Source organism: Ochotona curzoniae, unplaced genomic scaffold (assembly GCF_017591425.1).
Source record: "Ochotona curzoniae isolate NIBS_2020 unplaced genomic scaffold, NIBS_Ocur_1.0 contig_908, whole genome shotgun sequence".
Taxonomy (NCBI): domain Eukaryota; kingdom Metazoa; phylum Chordata; class Mammalia; order Lagomorpha; family Ochotonidae; genus Ochotona; species Ochotona curzoniae.
Window position 1 is genome coordinate 9,256,345 of NW_024466607.1, and position 19,717 is coordinate 9,276,061.

Here is a 19,717-nt window from a genome sequence, read left to right on the forward strand (position 1 = left end):
GGGAAAGTGTTTCTGTAGCTCATGACTTTACTGAACTCTAAATGTCTGTAAGAGCCCCACCTGCAGACAGAGTCCCTTTGGAGTAAGGGCTTCACTATGTCTGTTTGGGGCACACCCTCAGGCCCTAACCACAACCACACCGTGACTATGACTGTGAAGACCATGGCCGCACAGGGAGGAGGGGGCGCCTGTCTGGAGCCCCTGGACTGACTCCAAGAATCCCCCACAAGCTCTTCAGGAGACCTCCCATGCCATCCAGCAGGCAGGGCCCCTCCGAAACACAGCCTTCATCAGCAAAGCCCCCCGGTACTTCTGCTTGTGTGGATGGTTTAAGTCCAGACTCCTCCATTCTCCATCAAGGACTGCCTTCCAGCATTTGGGACAGAAAGGGCTCAGTGGTCAGCTTCGGGCAACGTCCCAGGTGGGTTCCAGGCCCATGCCAGCCCCTCAGGCCATCTCTTGGCAGCACACCAAGCTAAGCCAGGAGGCCGACTACTTTCCTGGTGTCAGCCTACTGCCAGTTGTCCATCAGGGAGATGGGACAGCTGGCATTCTGGTGGGGTCACAACAGGGCAGCTGGCCACGGGCCATGGAGACTGGCTAGCACAGAGAGGCTTCTGATGTGTCCAGCTGAGGAAGACAGGAAGCTGGAGTTCAATTAGAAATGCTTTCACCAAAAATGGTTAAAATAGAGACCAGTTGGCCATGATGGCCTTGACAGTTGGATGCTGGGGATGTCACAGGTCAGACTTGAAGGCCTCTCCCTGAGCAGCCCCTGCTAGGCGCAAACCCAGAACCCCTGAAGCCCATGTACTTTCCTTGGTGGTAAGTCCAGATCAGAGAAGGAAGACTCAGTGGGGTGACATGCTCTCACAGTCTTGGCTTTCCTGGATGAGGCAACGGCCTTGAAGACCTGGGGGTCAGAGATGACCTGCAATTACATTACTTGGCCTATCCTGTTCTCACCTTTGGTGCAGTGGTTAACATGTTGCCTGGGGATTCCTGCACTCTGTATCAGAGGGCCTGGGTTTGAGTACCAGTTCTGTACTTGTACTTGAAAGAGTTACAGAGAAAGAATTAGAGAGAGCAAGAGAGAGAGAGAGAGCAAGCTTTCACCTACCAATTCACTACCCAGATGGCCACAATGGCCAGGGCTGGGCCACGTGGAAGCCAGAATCCGGAAGCTCTATGGGTATCCTAAGTGGGCCATCTTCTCCAGCTGTCCCAGACCATCAGGAGGGAGCTGAACTGGAAGAAGAGCAGCCAGCACTTGAACAGCACCCAGATGATGCTGGCATCACAGGCAGCAGTTTTGCCTGTGTTACATGACGCTGGCCCTTTGGCTCTGCTTCCTATTCCAGCTTCTGGCTAATGTGCCTTTGGAGAGGCATTTGGTGTCCCACCCTGTGCTGGGTACGGTGACACAGGGACTTTGATATACACTGAGACAAATCATGAAGTGGCCTTGTGCCTCCCTTTACCATGGCTCTGGCTGAGCCTGGATTTCTGGGGGTTGCCCCTCACTGGAGGACACCCCTGCTTGGTTTTCTCTTTCTCAGTCCTCTTCATTTTGCAGGGCAGGAAACTGAGGCACAGGCTGTGGTGGATTAAAGATGATTAAAAACAGAGCTGGCACCTGCAACCCCAGCTTTCCAAATGGGCGCTGGTTCATGTCCCAGTGGCTCCATTTCTGATCCAGCTTCCTATTGATGGCCTGGTAAAAGCAAGACCTCCTTGGGCCCCTGGGTCCACATGGGAAACCTGGATGAAGCTCCTGGCTTCTGACATCGCCCTGGCTCAGCTCTGGCCATTGATGTCATCTCTAGTGTAAAGCAGCAGACAGATCATCTCTATCTTCCTTTTTTTTTCTGTAACTTTCAAAACAAATGGATACAAAAAAAAAACACAAACAATAACAACACTCACCAAGAGGTGGAGCCTTGTTTTCCTCCTGGATGGATCTCTGCTGGCCTTGTGACCTGGACCGGTCAAGAGGGTGTGGCAGGGTCACAACATGGCCCCCAGAGATAAATGGCATCTATGGGCCTCCGAACAACTGGCCTGGGAGGACCTAAAGCAGCAGATTTGGGGGAGCAGCACACCCCACCAGTCTGTTTATTCTGTCTTGGGAAGGTGCAGGACGGGCTCTGTCCTCCTCCGGTTTCCTCTGTACTGTGAGACTGGAGGAGGTTGATTCTGCTGGGGCTCCTGCCAGGGCCTTGCGACTTCCCTCCTGCTCCTGGTTATGCCTGCTGCTCACATGACTCTTGGGATGCTGGTGTGAGACGCAGCGGGAGCATGTTACACTTCTGTCTACTAAACATCCCACAGAAGTTAACATACATGCCACAGAGCTAGCTGTCTGAGCCAATGTGAAGGGTGCCGTGGATTTGGGGACTTGAATGAAGCGCCTGTGTCACGGTGTGGCCATCGCATCGTCCAGCTTCAGAACATGTCACCTCCCCCTGCTCCCTTCCCCGACCCTGCCACCACCATGCCCCTTGCCGCTTCTGTGGCTCCAAGTCTCCTAGAAACCATTTGCAAGCAAACTTCTTGGGCAACTTGCTGCTTCCGTTAGCGTAATAGCCTCAAGTTGATCCGTGCTGAGCAGGTGTCAGGAGTTTCCTTCCCTTTTAAGGCTGAGGAATACCCCGCTGCTTAGACACCATGTTTTGCTGGGGCATTCCTCTGATAATAGACATCTGGCTGTTGGACAAACGGCTGCCGTGGCCATGGCTGTGCAGCTGAGTCCCCACTTTCAAGCTCTTGGCGCTGTCTTCCTGAAGTGGGGCGGCCGGGCCAGATCATGATTCTGTATTTAATTTCTACTTTTAGAGGCCATGTAAATGCTTCCCATGGTGGGAAAATACATACTTCCAAAATTTTTTATTTTCTCTTAATATTATTTACATAATTGAGAGGGATACACGCCTTAGGGGCCTCTGATTAGGGTGGGGTGGGTCAGGTATGGTGGAGGGTGGGTGGGACAAACACTTCAGTTTTTTTTTTTCTTGTGTCTTCAGAGGAAGAGTAGGGGAGAGGCCTCTCCTTGCTGTCAAACTACATCAGCAACCTGGGGATGGGGAACAGTCATTTGATGATGCCTTAGAGACCCCAATGTGGAGAAGAATGTTCTGTGCATTTTATTTGATTAGTTTTGTTAATTCTATAAAGTTGTTGGTTTCATTGCTCGAAGGTTGAGAAAAATCTTACCAAGGTCTGTTGGTAGACAAAGTCCACCTTAGTACATTCACAGTCCCAGGACATGCTGCAAAGCTGGGCCAGGACAATTGTCCAGACGGTTCTGCTTCCCTTCCTCTGATGAGGTGATTGATAGCCATGCTGCCCTACATGAGCAGGCTGTCATGTCGTCCGTGTGCGTCTGGACATGCTGTCCACTGCACAGGCATCAGCAACTGAAAAGGCCCAGGAGATGCATTCCAAGGTCAAACAACACAGCCTGTGACTTTTTTCCCCCAATGGCCGGGGTCTGAGTCCAGTAGTCCAGCTGGGGAGTCCCCCAAGAAGCCTCATCTGGGGTGACCTCAGGCATGTCAGCCAGGGCAGGGTCAGGTTCAGTCTGTCACTTGCCCCAGCCAAAGCACTACCTGCCAGTGGATGCAGATGTCTGCTCGGTTCTGCCCCAGCTCTGTACCTTATGCAAACTGATGGGTGCTGTGGCCCAGCACAGCCAGCCTGCCACAGACCATGCCCTCATGTACATGAGTGGGTGCCATGGGCGACTCCTGATAACCCCCACCAGGCCCATCCCCCGGTTTTTGTGTGTGCCGGACTCTACTGCAGTGTAGCCCAGCCCAGCCCCACATCCCATCCAGCTTTTGTATACACCCTTGCGTGTTGTGACTTAGCTCAGCCCACCCTGTCCCCAGACCTGGTCTTCAGGTATGCCAAAAAGTATGCCAGGTGTGCCAACCTTGTCCAGGTTGGCCCACCCCTAGCCCTGGTTCTTGAGTTCACCACAGCCTAGCAGGGGAGTGTCCAAAAATCCTTACTCATGCTTTAAAATAAATGCAGATGGCACCAGAGGGAGACAGCTAGTTGTCACAGGAACTGTTTCTTGTGCATCGTTCTAGAGAATGTCCAACCACCCGCAGGCGTGTGGCTGTGTGCATTTTTCCTTCATCACCAGATCGCCCTAAGCAAGGTCTCGATGGGCTTCGAAAGCATGTTTGTAAAGGAAGCATGAGTAACACAGGCATGGCTGTTCTGAGTACAATGACCAGTTTCTCATGGCCCCAAGACGCTGTGCAAGCGTCACCACTAATTCCAAATGACAACAGTCACCCGAAAAGGAGGCCTGCCGGTGTCAGCAGTCAGAACTAATCCTTGCCCCTCAGCCCCTGGTAACCATGACTATGCCTGTATGTGTTGACCTCTTCTAGGCAGTTTCTATAAATTAGTGCAATTATGTGCGATCTTTTTTGGGCAGGTATCTTCTCTGAGCATACTGCCCCCCAAGCACATCCATCATCCGTCTTGTGTCTTTCTTCTTCTTCTTTTTTTTATGACCAAAACATATTCCATCGGAGGGATAAACTGCAATGGGTCACTGCTGGTTATTAAAAATGTTGTTGTGAGGCCAGCGTGGTGGTGTAGCAAGCTAATTCTCTACCTGCGATGCTGACATCCCATATGGGTGCCAGTTTGAGTCCCGCTTGCTCCACTTCCAATCCAGCAATGGAAGATGTCCCAAGTCCTTGGGTCCCTGAACGCATATGGGAGATGCGAAAGAAGCTCCTGGCTCCTAGTTCCACCTGGGCTAGCCCTGCCTGTTTATAGCCACTTGGGGGAGTAAACCACTGGATGGCAGTTCTGTCTGTCACTTCCTCCCTTTCTCTGTAACGCTGCCTTTTAAATAAGTCTTAAAAAGGAAGAGCGCTGCTATGGATATTCACATACAGGATTTTGTGTAGACACGTCTTCATTATTCTTGTACATATACCCAGGACCTGGTGTTTGTATGAACCTGGACACGAACTCCAACCAGGTTTGCGTCTTCACGCCTGTTGCAGCGTGTAGACTGAATTAGCTAATATGAAAAGCAAGCAGGATGTAGGAAGCGCTCAGATGTTGTTTCTTGGTATCAATCTTTGGCTCCAAGGATTGAAAGCCACGTGGACCTTTTGTTGCAAGTGGGAAAATCCACTCGGGGGCGTGGGGGTCCCCACCCCGCGCCCCGCCCACGTCACGTGGGTCCCGGCAGACCTCGCGCGCCGCCCCGCGGCTCTCGCGCACGCGCGGCTGCGGGCTGCGGGCTGGGGGCGGGTTCGGCGCCGGTGACTACCGGCTGCGGGGCGGCCGCACGGTGTCCGGCGCTCGCTCGTGCGAGGCGGCTGGCTCTCCTTCGGCCGCGCGGCTCGAACGCCACCGCCGCCGCCGGACCCGACATGGACCTCCCGGTGCTGCTCCCCGCCCCTGCCGCGCGCAGAGGCCAATATGGCGGCGGCGAGCCCGGCAAGCTTCGCAGAGGCCCGGGGCCTCCCCTCTGCTCGGGCCCCGCGCGCCGCCGCCTCCTGCTCCTGAGGGGCCCCGAAGATGGCGGGCCTGGGCCACGGCACGAGGAGGCTCCGGGGCCGAGTCCCCCGCCGGCCGAGGACGGCGGCGACGCCTTCGTGGTGCTGCTGGAGGTGGCGCGCGGCACCGCCACTACCACCGAGGCTCCGGAGCGGCGCGAGGCCGAGCCCGCCCCCCGCTCCGCCGACCGAGCCGAGCAGGGCCCCAGCGGCCCGGCCGCCGCCCCCGCCGCCGCCGCCGCCTCCTCCGGCCCCGGTCCCGCCCTCGCGGGCACCGTCACCATCAACAACCAGAACCTGCTGGTGCGCTTCGACAACGGGGTCTTCACCCTGGCCCCCGCGCCGCCGCCCGCGCCCGTGCAGTCGCCACGCTGTCAGCCCTCCCCGGCCGGCCCGGCGATCGTGGTGAACCCAGCCGAGAATCCTCGCGGGGTCCCGGGCTCTGGCCCCGGCGCGCTGGGCTACCGCTGTCCCGAGCCGCAGTGCGCGCTGGCCTTCGCTAAAAAACACCAGCTCAAAGTGCACCTGCTGACGCACGGAGGCCTCCAGGGCCGGCGGCCCTTTAAGTGCCCACTGGACGGCTGCGGCTGGGCCTTCACCACCTCCTACAAGCTCAAGCGGCACCTACAGTCGCACGACAAGCTGCGGCCGTTCAGCTGCCCGGTGAGCGGCTGCGGCAAGAAGTTCACCACGATATACAACCTCAAAGCACACATGAAAGGCCACGAGCAGGAGAGCTTGTTCAAGTGCGAGGTGTGCTCCGAGCGCTTCCCCACGCACGCCAAGCTCAGCTCCCACCAGCGCAGCCACTTCGAGCCCGAGCGCCCTTACAAGTGTGATTTTCCCGGTAACAGCATGACACGAGTTGGGCGGGTGTGAGCTTCGTGGAGGTGGGGGGTCCCCAGCGGGCCGGGGTGTCTTGGTTGCCAGCCAACCCGACCTGCCAGCTAGATCGACCTGCAGGGGGACCGCCCGCCGGCGGCCGTGCTGCCCCGCCCTGCCCCGCCCATCCCAGCAGAATTTAAAGAATGGTTTGGCTCCAGTGTGTTTGTTTTAGTTCCTGCAAGATGATTGGGTTTGAGGTCTGGCCTCTGCCTTGTTGGGTTTTCTGCAGCGAGGTGGTACAGCTGTCCTTGCCAGTGGGGCGGCCACACCTCTTGGGCTGTTTCCCTTGAGTGAAAGTGAGGCTGCTTTTCGCGGAGTTGCTCCGAGTTAGGTCTCTTTAGCTTCCTCTTTGTCGTTTGCTAACGGTTGTTGGGCCATTGTGTGTTTCCAGGGGACCCACGCCCTGCCAGGACATAGGAATGAGTGTAGCAGGTGGAATGCCATCCTGCAGTGTGCCTAGCCAGTGTGGACATGGACGCATGCTATTCTGTTAAGATTCCTTGTTACAGGCTGTGGAAACCTAGGAAATTAGAGAGTAAGGTGGAGGGTGTTGACAGGGCCTGACCCTGCGTTCCCATGTGGCCGCTGGACTGTCTGGAACAAACCTGGGGAGAAGGCACTGGCTCATGGCCTCTTAGGGGGACCTTGGAGGCATGGCTGACTTGTGGGCTTCCCTAGCAGCAGGGGAGGACCAGTGAAGAAGCACCTCCAGGGACCCAGAACTGAGTTTTCTGAGGGTGTGAGCTAGGGTGTGCAGGGATGGGTGGTGAGGAAGGATCGCAGAGATGGCATCCCTGGGTACCTGTTACTCATCTAAGGGCAGGGTCTTGTGGAGGATGAGGGAGTTGGCTTCAGTTCCCAATCTCGCCAGTTGTGAGGGTAGACACCAGGATTGAGGCTAAAGTGGGTGGTTTTAGGGTGTTTAGAAAGATCCATGATTCCCAGTTAAATGTTGCTGGTCACAATGAGTTCCTTGGGCCGGATGCCTTAGGCTGTACTGTTCAGTGTTTGTCTTGGTGGCAAGTCACAGGCATCATGACAGCATGTCCAAGGCTGTGAGAGGAGCTGCACCTGGCATACCTGTTAACCGTGCTGTGACCTCCACTTCCTTCCCTGTTGGGACACTGAGGAATTCTGTGAAAGAAGTGCTGGTGTTGCAGTCTGGGAGTGAGAGCCAGGGGCTGAAGACAGCAGATGGTGCAGGCAGGGGACGCTGAGGAAGTGGGCCGAAGAGACAAGCAGTGGTAGAGGAAGGGCAGGCATTTAGAGGTGTCGGGGCGCTTTGTGCACCTGCTCCTGCCGGGGTGAGCGGTCTCAGCTGCTAGCATGGTTTGTAACTTTTCAAAACGTGCTCCTGGCTGACATAATCTTGTTTCTTAGTACTTCATTCCCCCTGGTTTTTTTTGGGGGTGGGCGTCTCAGATGAACTGCTGTGACGTCTGGTTTGTGGAAGAGCCACAGAGAGTGTGCGCTGTTAGAGCCTCAGTCCTGGGGAGTGGGGGCAGTGAGGGTGACAGGGGGAGGGACAACTTTGTCTTCATCAGTTGCTGCATCTCCAGGTTTTGGGCATGCCTGCCATCTCCTCTGCTGTAGCTGTGTTACGGACTCAGACTGGGCTGGCCCAGCCTTGGGCGAGGGCCTCTCCTCGCCTGCTTCAGCCGGGCGGCGGGGTGGGCGTGTGGTGCGGGCGTGCTGTGAGCGGCTTTGTTTCTCCTCCCAGGCTGCGAGAAGACGTTCATCACCGTGAGCGCCCTGTTCTCCCATAACCGAGCTCACTTTCGGGAGCAGGAGCTCTTCTCGTGCTCCTTTCCTGGATGTAGCAAGCAGTACGACAAAGCCTGTCGGCTGAAAATCCACCTGCGGAGCCACACAGGTGAGGCTGTGTGCAGGTAGCGCTGGCGGGGCCTCGGGCTGTCCTGTCGCGGCAGTGGCATTGGTGTTTATGCTGCGTGACGTTCTCTTTTTCAAGGTGAGAGGCCTTTTGTGTGTGACTCTGACAGTTGTGGCTGGACATTCACCAGCATGTCCAAACTTCTGCGGCACAAAAGGTGAGACATCTTTTTATGTTTTGGGTCTATGTTACCGGCTTTTGGAAAGCAGTGGTTTGTAAGGGGCAGAAGTCTGTGGATGAAAATATTTGTAGGTGTTACAAGTCATTAAAACAATGCCCAAGGTGAGAAAAATGAGCCAGGTAGGCAGCTACACATCACCTGAAGACCCCAGGGGTTGAGCTCAGCCTGAGCTGTCCTCAAGTGTCCAGGGGCCGCTGGGCACTTGACGTGTGGCTCTCACCCTTCATGGCCGTGCCAAGCAGGTGTGGTGATTCCTGTGCTTGTCTGAAGCCACCTCGCTGGCTGTGAGGGGTGTCTAAAAGCTGTTCCTGAAGGGGGTAACGGCCTTTGCCAGTTCCCAAAAGAAGGTATTGTTAGCCTGCAGCTGGGCCTTCTGCAGTTTGGAAAGCTCTGCTCCTGGGAACTCCTTGGCAGCCTCGCCCCTGCGCTTGGAGCTCCACACTTGGTGGGACAAGGCAGCATCACTTGTAGGTCTGATCCGCTGGCTTAGTCACAAAAGTAGTGTTTCTGGCGATAGGGAAGCTGTGCACAAATCTCACATGGACAGAGATGTTCTGAGCTTCCTCATCGCTTTCTAAGTGTAGAGTCTGTTTGTGGGTGTGTTTGGCACAATGTGAAACACGAGAGTCCCCTCGGGGCTTTGTGACAGTGAGGTGAGTGTGACATCCACTTTCTGCGCTTGTGTCCCCATAGGAAACATGACGATGACCGCAGGTTCACCTGCCCCGTGGAAGGCTGTGGCAAGTCCTTCACACGAGCGGAGCACTTGAAGGGCCACAGCGTGACCCACCTGGGCACGAAGCCCTTCGCCTGCCCTGTGGAAGGTAGATTTTAATACACTGCTTTGGGTTGTAAACCAAGTATCCTGGCAACATGACCGTTATGAGTTCCAGTTGTTCAGGGGTCAGTTGCAGTTGCTTGGTAGAAGCTGTCAGTCACAGCTTCATGTGTACAAGCCTCATGGAGTGAGCTGTGGTGTGGTGGCAGTGGTGTCCTGGCAAGTGCAAACGTGAGACTCAGAACCTGGCGTGGCTCCTGGTGGTGTCCTATTTGGGTCATGGCTCTGGTTAGGTCATCTGTGGAGTGTGATCATTGTGGAAATCAGGTGAAAATGGCCTTTTATGTGTCGGCCCAGCTGACTTTCTACAGAGTATCAGAGAGGTGTTGATATTTAAAATGCAGAAGCCACAGTGTGTTTGCCAAGAGCCTGTGTGGTGTCTCCCTGTTACTCTAGAACCATAGAAACCCGGCGGGGCTGGGAGCCAAGCCTGGAACAGTCATCAGCTCCAGCACTGGCCCTGCCACTCCCTGAAGTGACCTCAGACCAGCTGCTGTTCTATAACGTGGTTTTCTTACCAGGAAAAAGGGGACAGCCCCATTTAAAGCCAAGATGTGAGCGTAACTAACACAAGCTCCCGATTGGATGGCTGAGACAGGGCTCTCCCTCTGGCAGAACTGCAGGAGTATGGAGGGGCTGCCGGCAAAGCCTCATGTATTGAGAGGGGCCTCCTGTTCCGAGGAGCCAGGAGAGCTGCCCAGACATGCATGGATGTGGCACAGGTGGCCATGGAGGTGGGAGGCAGCAGGACCAGCCCGGAGTCTCCTAGGTGCTGAAGCAGCAAGCCTGGTGATTACGGTGCATGAATTAGGGAAGCACACTGGAGCTGTGGCTCCGCTTCATGGCTGGAAATCACAGATCTGTCAGCAAAGTCCTGCTCATCCTGGGGAGGCTGGGCTGGGCACCGCGGTAGCAAGGGGGAAAGCTGTATTGATGTCAGTGGTGGGAGGTTGTAGAGGGATGGTGATGGATTTGCACCCAGATGGTGCTCCCGGGGAGATGCTGTGGCTGGGGTCACTACCCCTGCTTGGCTAAGACACAGGAGAGCTGGCCTCAGTGCAGGTGTTAGAATTGGGTCTGGACAAGTAAGTTAGGGTGCTCACAGGACCCTGCTGAGAACCTGCAGGGGAACGGTGCTCACCGTGCAAATAATCTGCAGGCAACAGGGAAGGCATCGTTTGGTGCCAGGGCCACCCTTGGGAAGTGGGCATCACACCTGTTGCACAGGTTCACAGAAGGTAACTTGTGAGGCCACAGGACTTGTAGGTGGCTGAGCTTGAGCTGCTCTCTCAGCCCAGACTGTCTTCGTGGCCTTACATGCTGCAGCTGGGCGCTCTCCTTGGCCTGCAGCCCGCTAATGCTAACCCCTGGGCTGCCCCTGCCCCTGGGGCAGGGTGCAGTCACCTCCTGTGTTGTGCCAGTTGCAAGACCCTGTTCCCATGTTCTCGAGAGGTGTGCTGTGCCCTCTGCTCCTGGAACCTGTCTTCAGTCCTGAGTTAGTGCAGCTCTTCAGTGTAACAATGGTCCTGGTAACCTGGTCCTGCCAGACTCCAGGTTCCTTCCTGCCCGAGAGCGCCGCTTGCCTTGTTTTCATCTGCATAGGGCACAGCTTCAAGTGTGGGAAAGGAGGACACCCAGAGAAGGTGGCTGGGATTTGAGCTCAGACTTGCTTTTCACGCCCGCATGCAGATCTAGGGCATAAGCAAGTTGGGCAAGTGAGGCTGGTAGGCAGAGGGTGCAGGATCGGGCTCCACCGGTGTCCTTGCCTTCAGCTTGTTTGGTCCCTTTGGCCATCCTGTTTTCATGGTGGTAAAAATAAAAGGAGTGGACTTGAGTGATCTGGTGAGGTGATTTCCAACACTAAGTGAAGGGTTATTTCTTAGAGTGATAGCCTCACACAGAGGAGTGTAACATTTCTTGCAGTTGAAAGTGTAGGGAATTGTTTGGGCTTAATTGTCCCACTGCCCTTGCAATGGATGGTGAGACAGCTCAGTTTGTCATTCCAGGGCTGGTGCAGGGCTTAGAATTGCTGTGGTTTTCATGATCTCTCTTTGACCAAACCAGGTGGCTTCTGACCAAATCCTTGTTATGTGCTCGTTAGGGAATATTGGTATTCAGGAGCCCATGGAAAAGAATATTTTTTCTCTTTAAATGCATAGTGGCTTCTCAGTTATGGAAATGGGTAGTGATGGAGTCCTGGGGTCTGTCATACAGATGTGGGGGTGTAATGGAACATGCATCCCTGCTTCCAGACGAAAGATGGATTCCCAATTAAATTGTTGGTCATATGTAAACAGTGGGATGCTGACTGTCTGACATTGTCTGTACCAACAGTGTCAGGGCACACTTAAATAAGAGACTGAAAGAATTATGATTCTTTATGAAGGACTACACCATTGAAGTAAAACGGGGAAAATCTGTTGGGGGAATCCCAGCCTATACGAAATTGTACCACATAATTCAAAATTCAAAATAAAAATATGTTTACAAAAATTCATGCATAGGTTTTTTTTGGGATATAAAATTTTTTTTTAAACTTTCTGAGTATCCCTTGTCCATGTGGCTTGCCAGTGGTCAACATGTGGGGTTGCAGGTCTCGTGCTGTGGTGGGGTGAGCCATGGCAGCCACTGGTTCCTTGGTGACTCCGTACTCTATTGCAGGGTGTTGTGCTAGGTTCTCTGCTCGCAGCAGTCTGTACATTCACTCGAAGAAGCACCTGCAGGACGTGGCTGCTCCGAAAAGCCGCTGCCCCGTCTCCAGCTGCAACCGACTCTTCACCTCCAAGCACAGTTTGAAGGCGCATGTGGTCAGACAGCACAGCCGGCGCCAAGGTCTGCTGGCTGTGCCCTCGGGGGGTGGGCCTGCAGAGCATGTGCCTGGCGTGTGTGAGAGGAGCGGGCCAGGTGCTGCTCTGTCACCTGCTCCGGATGGTCTCTGACAGGGAACCGTAGTTTTGGAACATGGGTGCCACTTCTTGCCTCTGAGTGATGTTCAGTCTTTTCTGTTGCATTTCCCCAGTATTTTCCCTAAAGCTGTATGCACTGGGACCAGGGTCCTCAATTCCTAGGCCTGGGGCCCTTGTTTCTTGTGCCCGCTCGCCCTTGCCTCCTTCTTCCCCCTCTGCCGCTGGTCTTCCCCTGCCAGGTTTCCTGTGGGGGCAGGATTGAAGACCAGAGCAAGCTGTGTGGCAGGAGTGGCCCGGAGGCAGGCAGGACTGCAGTGGGAGGGGAGAGGAGCCTTCATGGTAGCCCAGGGCCATGTGAAGACAGCAGATTCAGCCCGTGGAGTGAGTGCCTGGTCACTGGGCGGCTGTGATGCATGAGTCTCAGAATTATGCCTTTATTCTGTGAGCAGGACCCTAGGGCATCCTGTGGGCATCAGTGGTGGCCTTTCTTGTTAGTGTGCCCTGTTCTCTGGGCTTGATGGGGAGCCTGCTGTGGCATTGGCTTTTGCTGTCCTGCATGATGGGGTGTGACCTTGTCCCTGTGGGTGTCCTGGGCAGAGGACAAGGCTCTGAGCCCCATACCCTCACCTTGGAAATGGGGTGGATGGGATGAGTGGCTGGGGGAGGTAACTCGGTGCCCCGTGCAGAGCTGGGGCTCAGGGAAGGGTGCTGACCTTCCTCTGTTTGTGATCCCTTCTGAAGTGGTCACTTGGTTTGTCAGGTGGCCCATGGGCTCTTGTGTCACAGTCCATATTAGTTGCCATTTACCTTTATGTCCAAAGATGTTGCTCCTCTAACCTCATGACTTGAGCAGAGTGGAATGCGTGTCCTCTGCCTTCAGGGTGGACGCTGTCCCCTGTGCTCCAAGGCTTTCGGTGGCCAGTTCCCTCTGGCTCTGAGCTGGCCGGCCTCGCTCAGCTTCTCCCTTTCCTAACTGGGCTCATCCGCAAGTCAGCAGAGGCGCAGTCCCTGAACTCCACCTGGATGGGAGACCTCGGGTGTTTCCCAGACCAGTGTTTATGATGTGAGGTCGTTTCCCCGCCACCTGTTGGGATGGGTGACAAAGCATCCCAGACTTCGCCTGCTGGAAAGCTTAGCATCATTAAATGACTATGGGCTTGTGCCAGGACCCTGATGCGTGGTTTGAGTTCACCCACTTGGGTTCCCAAGGAGTAGGTAATCTGCTCTGTCATTGATGACACTGAGGCAGAAAGGTCAAGGCCAAGGTCATACAGGTAGGATGTGTTGGAGGTGGCGTTTGGGCATCTAACCTAGAGCTGCAATGGCTGGTCAGCATACTGCCCCTAATCATTCCCTGATGGCTCAACTCAGGGTGCCTCTCGCTCTTACCAGCTGATGGGATTGGCAGACCCAAGTTCTAATCTAATCTATCTTCTCTTTTTCTGGGGAAGTCTGTTGCCAACTTGAGAATCTGAGACACAGATATAAAATGCCTGATATGGAACTAAACTGACCCTTCTCTTGCTGTGTGTGGGTTCCAGTGCCAGACCATGGGATTCAGGAAGAGGACAGTGAATGCTGTCCTAAGGGGAAGCTTGCCTACATCTGGAACTGAAGTCAAATGTCATAAAATAACTAGAGTATTCATTGCTTTTTCAGATCTCTTACCTCAGCTAGACACTCCAAGTTCTCTTACACCCAGCAGTGAACTCAGCAGCCCGGGCCAGAGTGAGCTCGCTAACCTAGATCTGGCAGCGCTCTTCTCGGACACTCCCAATGGTGGTGGTTCAGCAGGTGGGTCAGACGAGGCGCTGCGCTCCGGCATCCTGACCATCGATGTCACCTCTGTGGGCTCGTCTCTGGGAGGGACCGTCCCTGCTAATAACAGCTCCCTGGGGCCCATCGATCCTCTGGTCTTAGTGGCCCACAGTGATGTTTCTCCAAGTCTCGATAGTCCTCTTGTCCTTGGGACGGCCGCCACAGTCCTCCCGCCAGGCAGCTTCAGTATGGATGACGTGCAGACTGTGAGCACCAGACCACTGGGCTGCTTGGTGGCCCTGCCTGTGAAGAACTTGAGTCAAGACTCCCTGACCCTGACCTCCAGCACTACCTTGGCTGCGCATATCACCAGAGCAACCTCTGCAAGCACCTCCCAGGAACATGGTAGCACCCCAAAACTGGGGGAGCAGGACTCACCACCTGGCTGCACGGTGCTGGGGCCTCATGGAGGCAGCCCCGGGCCCCCAGCAGAGCGGCCTGGTGCCCAGAAGGAAGCAGAGCTCCGTGCAGGCCCTGGCAGCCTCTGTTTAGTATGACGCACTCTGTTCTGTCACCACCGTGTAGGTCCCACCCCGCCGCTGTGGGTTGTGGTCGTGGGAAAGCTATGGACCGACCCTGTCTATGCAGACGCTCTTCCTGCTTTGCAGAAGGACGGAGCCCTGGGCTGCAGGTCTGGAGAGCGGAGTCTTATGTTGCGTCTAGAACTGACACATCCTTAAGACCTTGAGCAAATCATTTAACCTATCTGAGCCTTAAATTCTCATTTATTTAAAAAATAAGGGGATTTGGCTAGATAATTTCTAAGGTCCTTTTGAGTTCCATGATTGGTGATAATGTGTTCCTTTTCTCAAGAAAATTGGGTCATTTTGTAATCTTGAAATGTTTTGTGTCTGTACTTTTCACGTTAAGGACAAGTCCAACAGAGGAGGCGTTGATACTAAACTACCTTGAAAGGCTTGATGGGAACTCACCATGCCGAGATTTTTTTTTTTTTTTTTAATCAGAATAAATGAAAAAGGAGTAGTTTGTGACCTTCATTGTTGGAGGATCCTCACAGCTCTTCACCTTGGAGGCTGGGGAGTTCAACAGACTATATTTATATCAGTGATAACATTTGCTATAATTTAACTTAAACTTATTTAATTAAAGATCCTGGGAGAGAGTCTTCCCTAGCATCAGATGGAATGATCACATGGTTGTGTTCCTTAGAGGCACAGGTTAGATTGGTTAGCGATGCTGCTGTCTTTGACAGCGCCAAGTCTTAATTTCTCACAGCTTAGCTCAGTCTCTGGGAGCAGAGTGTGCTGTGGGGGCACCTTGGGCACAGCGCCATGAGGCATCTGACATCTGAGCACAGGGCAGTCTATCTCTCCGTCTCTGGTGTCGGGCTTGTTGGTGGCAGAGGCTCACTTGCTGGCCATGCTCAGGTTGCTCCAGCTGTCGCCCAGGGGACAAGTGACTGGGCAGGGTCAGGCGGTGAAACAGATTGCAGTGAAGTGGGCAGTCAGTGCCCAGCACAGGGACTCTGGTGGCTGCTGCACCTGCAGGGCCTCACCTGGGTGGCAGCAGAGAAGCCTGCCACAGCTGGATCCCAACCCCTGTTCATTTTCTTGTTAGCTGCATTACTTTGGTGCCCCTTGCTTCCCTGAGCACCCGCGGTGTGTGGTGAAAGGGTTATAGATATTGCCAAGAGCTGATGAGGACTGCCTTTTGTTAGTTTGTTCTCCCCTTTTTGTACTGATAAGAATTAAAATTCTCTAATAAAACATGTACACATGTTTAAGTCCTAGTAGAGGACTGTTTGGCTGGCTGTCCTTCGGTAATTTTGCTCCAGCTGTTTTGACCTAGAAGCCACCGAGGGTGACACCTGCCGCCAGAGCCACCCCTGTGGCGAGCAGAGGAGTCAGGGCATCCGGGGAAGGCAGGCATTGGTCTCAGAAAGGGAGAAGTCCGCCCCACAGCTAGAGCAGATTCTGTGAAACGTTTTCACGGATGTTAGACTTAGGAATGCTCCACGTTGCTTCTCTGGCTAATAAAATCATGTTTACTGCTCCCCTGGTTTTGATCAGCTACTGCCATAGCTGATGCAGCAAGTGGTTCTCAGTGTGCCCTTGCCAGAGACTGCAGAAGTGGTTGTAGGTATCGCGGGTGGTCCAGCAGCAGACCTGGGCTCTGCTTTCTTCCCCTTGCTGCCCTGCTGCTACTGCACAGATCAGGTGACTGACACACTTTTCTTTGGTCTCAGGAAAGTGGGGGCTCAGCAAGAACTAATTACCGAGCCATTCAAATAGCCAAGGAAACAAAGCAGGAAGGAATGGAGAGCCATGCAGGTGAGGCACGTGCTGCAGGGTGGGACACAGGCTGGGCTAGCTGGCTGGGTACAGCCCGAGCTGGAAGCATGGGGGGCAGGACAGGTGTTTCTCTGTTCTTTGTCTCATTTTTATGTCGCATATGTCCTTTTCTGCTCCTTAGGTTTATCTAAACTTCAGGGGGGGAAATGTAGTCACAGAATTCCCAGGAATGTGTGATAGGAACATGTCCCGTGCTTGCCACCCCTCCCCCTTGCCCCGAAACCAAAGAAAGCTTTGTGAACATTTGGGGATCAAACACAGGTGTCACTTACCTGGAGGGCTGATAAGGCATAGAAGCAAAATGTGCCAGGTGTCAGGAGAGCAGAGCCCAGGACCTGGTACAGAGTGGCCGCTTTGTGCTGACCCTGGAGATGGGCCTGGCCCACTCTCCCCAGGAGACGTGTTCCTATGTGTCTTGTGGCCTTGTGGCCCCCAGTCCAGCTTAGGTTGGAATTGAAAAGTCAACACCATACTTGAATTTTCAAAAAACACCTTGTAGACCAAATAAGAATAGAGGGGTGGGAGAGGGGTGTGGGCACGGTCCAGTGCTTCCTTTTCATGTGAACATGAGCAGGGTGGGGACACAGTGGGTAAAGCAACTGGTGAACCTTTGATCAGGGCAATGGTGAATTCTCACAGTATATTCTTTTGTGTGTCTCATTTGTCTTATAATTACTTTAAATTTACTTTTAAAATGTCAAAAGGTATGTGGCATCAGTGATGCAATTTTCTATCTTATTTCCTAATAGTATTATGGCTTTATATTTAAAATAAATAATAACTTTGCTTTCTGTTGATGAGTTTCTTAAAGCACATTTTTCACTATAACGGCTGAGGGGTATGTCTGTGTTGACTGTGATGTAGAAAGGCTGCTTCCATGGCTCTCAGAGATGCTAGAAGAAGGCATGGTGGTGGAAGTTTACAGAAGGGCCCCACACATTGTGCCTTTGCTGGGCCTGTTAGGTAATCTTGAACTTGAAAAGAATCTGTAAGAATTTGGGTATATAATATATGTTATCTTTATTGCATTGATTGCATGGGAGAAATATCTAGAGGTGATTTTCTTTCATTGCCTTTATTCTTCTTTCAGCATTAGCTTTAAAAATAAGGGCCCTTTAAAAATATCATTGCCACATAAACCGTTACTTCTTGTAAAATCAACAGTATTTCCTTAACACAAGTATCTAGTAAGTATGTACCTTTTCCCTTGTCTCAATGATGAATATTTGTAACTGTTGGAATCTCTTCAGGTAAGATTCATGCCCGCTGTGCTGTGTCAGTCTCTTACAGCTGTAGCTTTCTCCTGTTTTTCAGACACTGAGTTGTTTGTTCATGGTGTTTACTGATTGTGTCACTGAGGTCAAATTCCCAGGTCCCTCTGTGTATGTTTCCTGTACATTAGCCATGACATCCAGTGGCATGATCCAGTTGTTCTGGGGCTGGCCACAGCGTGAGCAAGCTGGGGGAGACTCTTGCAGGAGGCCCCTGGTACGGGGGGTCTGTTCTGTGTTATTGGCAGCCAGTAGGGTTCATTGACTCAGTGCCTTCTTTGCTTGGAGGTCACAGGAAGATGGGACTCTAATTCTATCATTCCACTTTCCCCATCAGCTAGAATAATTAGGTAAGCAGTGACTGGCTGTCACTCCTCTGTCCTGAGGTATGGGTCATGCAGGAAAATGACAATGACCTTGCTAATGACTTTTCCTTCACGTTTTCTGTGATAATGAGTGTTTAGGGATTTTAACATCTACAGATGAGTACACAAATAGAACTTGTCGGCCAGGTTGCCCATTTGCGTGGGTACAGGCAGTGGGAAGCTGTGCTTGTTGGGGTGGGGACATTCCTTGCTCACCTTGGGGTGTCCTTACCTTCCTGGTCTTGGAATTGACCTCCTCTTCAGTGACCAGCCCACTGGGTGTGCATACTGAGTCTGGGAAGCCTTCCCCTGTATTTTGAGCTCAAAAAATTTTACATTTTAGAAACATACTTTGTATTTCCTAGGTGTGGCCTTGGTACTTCTCAGGAAATCCAGGAAGAACATCTGTAGCCTCACGTCTGTTCAGGTCATTTTGCTGCTAAATTGTCTTTGGCACCAGAAATAATCTTTAGGAGTGAACATTTGAGTTTTGTAGTTTTATGGGTTTCAGAATCATGGTTGAGGGGTGTGGCCCCGTGGCCCACGCAGACAGAGGTTGGTTGCAATGTGTTGGAACTGTTAGTGGAACTGGGTCACTTGTGCACAGTCAGGATTCCATGAAAATGAGACTAAAAGCAGAGTACATTTTTTTTTGGAAACGCAGATTTACAGTGAGGAGAGACAGAGAAAGATCTTGTCCACTGATGTACTCTCCGAAGGGCACAACGGCTGAAGCTGAGTCAATATGAAGCTAGGAGCCAGGAGCCTTTTCCAGATCTCCCAAGTGGTACAGCGTCCCAAGACTTTGGGTCATCCTCTACTGCTTTTCCAGGCTGCAAGCAGGGAATTGGATGGAAAGTGGAGCAACTGGGACATGAACCTGGTGCCCATATGGGATCCCAGCGTTGCAAGCAGAGGATTAGCCAATAAAACCACTGCATCAACCCCCACATTGGTTTTATTGTTAAAGCAGTGTCAGCCTTTATAAAATCTGAGTGGAGCCAGTTTCAGAAGTGGTAGGGCAAAGGAAAGACAGATGGCGTGATTGCCCTTCAGAACCTGTGGGCCCCACTTCTGTGTGTTCAGTCGACCTTAGATCCTAGTGGCACAATACAAGTGGTGTGTGCCACAATACTTGCGGGGATTTTTTTTTTCTTGTCATTTCCTGATACCTGTTTATTATTTCTCCTGTAGCATGTGTGTTGTGTTTGGTACTGGGAGTAGTCTGCAGGTGAAGTACATGGGCAGATGTGCACAGATAGGTGCCAGGGCCACCCTGTTTGTGTACGGGACTTGGACACAGAGTGTGGTCTCCCCAGGGGTTCCTGGAGCCAGTCCTGGGTGGGTACCAATGGCAGCTGTGTCATGGGTGCTTGCCCTGAGGGACAGAGGATGGCAGGATGCCTTGTGGCAGAGCGGAAGGTCTCTAAGTGATAGGAAAACTGGAAGTGAGCCTGACTGCCCTGGGCAGGGCAGAGACATGCCATCTGCGTGGCGTGGATGAGGCTCTTACCCTGTGTAGAAATCCTTGGCCAGAAACAAAGCAAACGAGGTGGAAGCAAATTATAAAATAGAAGGTTGGCGTGGATGGGAGAAACACACTTAAATGAAAAAGAATTGGGTCAGAGAGCTTCCCTGTGTCTGTGGTTGCTGTGTATGGGTACCACAGCACAAGTGTACGAGTCACAGAATGCAGTGGCAAGCAGCTGCTGGGCT

General features: G+C 53.0%; 1 protein-coding gene across 2 annotated transcripts; it reads left to right on the plus strand.

Moving 5' to 3' along the window:
- Window positions 1-5,334: 5,334 nt before the first annotated feature.
- ZXDC (ZXD family zinc finger C) lies at window positions 5,335-18,400 on the plus strand. 2 transcript variants are annotated; one of them, XM_040995322.1, is made up of 7 exons: window positions 5,335-6,381; window positions 8,140-8,292; window positions 8,389-8,467; window positions 9,185-9,315; window positions 11,991-12,161; window positions 13,895-14,544; window positions 16,260-18,400. In XM_040995322.1, the coding sequence occupies exons 1-7, from the start codon at window positions 5,409-5,411 to the stop codon at window positions 16,494-16,496; spliced, it is 2,394 nt and encodes a 797-aa protein (XP_040851256.1). In that variant the 5' UTR covers window positions 5,335-5,408; the 3' UTR covers window positions 16,497-18,400. The 2 variants fall into 2 exon arrangements, with proteins under 2 accessions (XP_040851256.1, XP_040851257.1); XM_040995323.1 differs by having other exon boundaries at window positions 13,895-16,353.
- The last annotated feature ends 1,317 nt before the right edge of the window (window positions 18,401-19,717 follow it).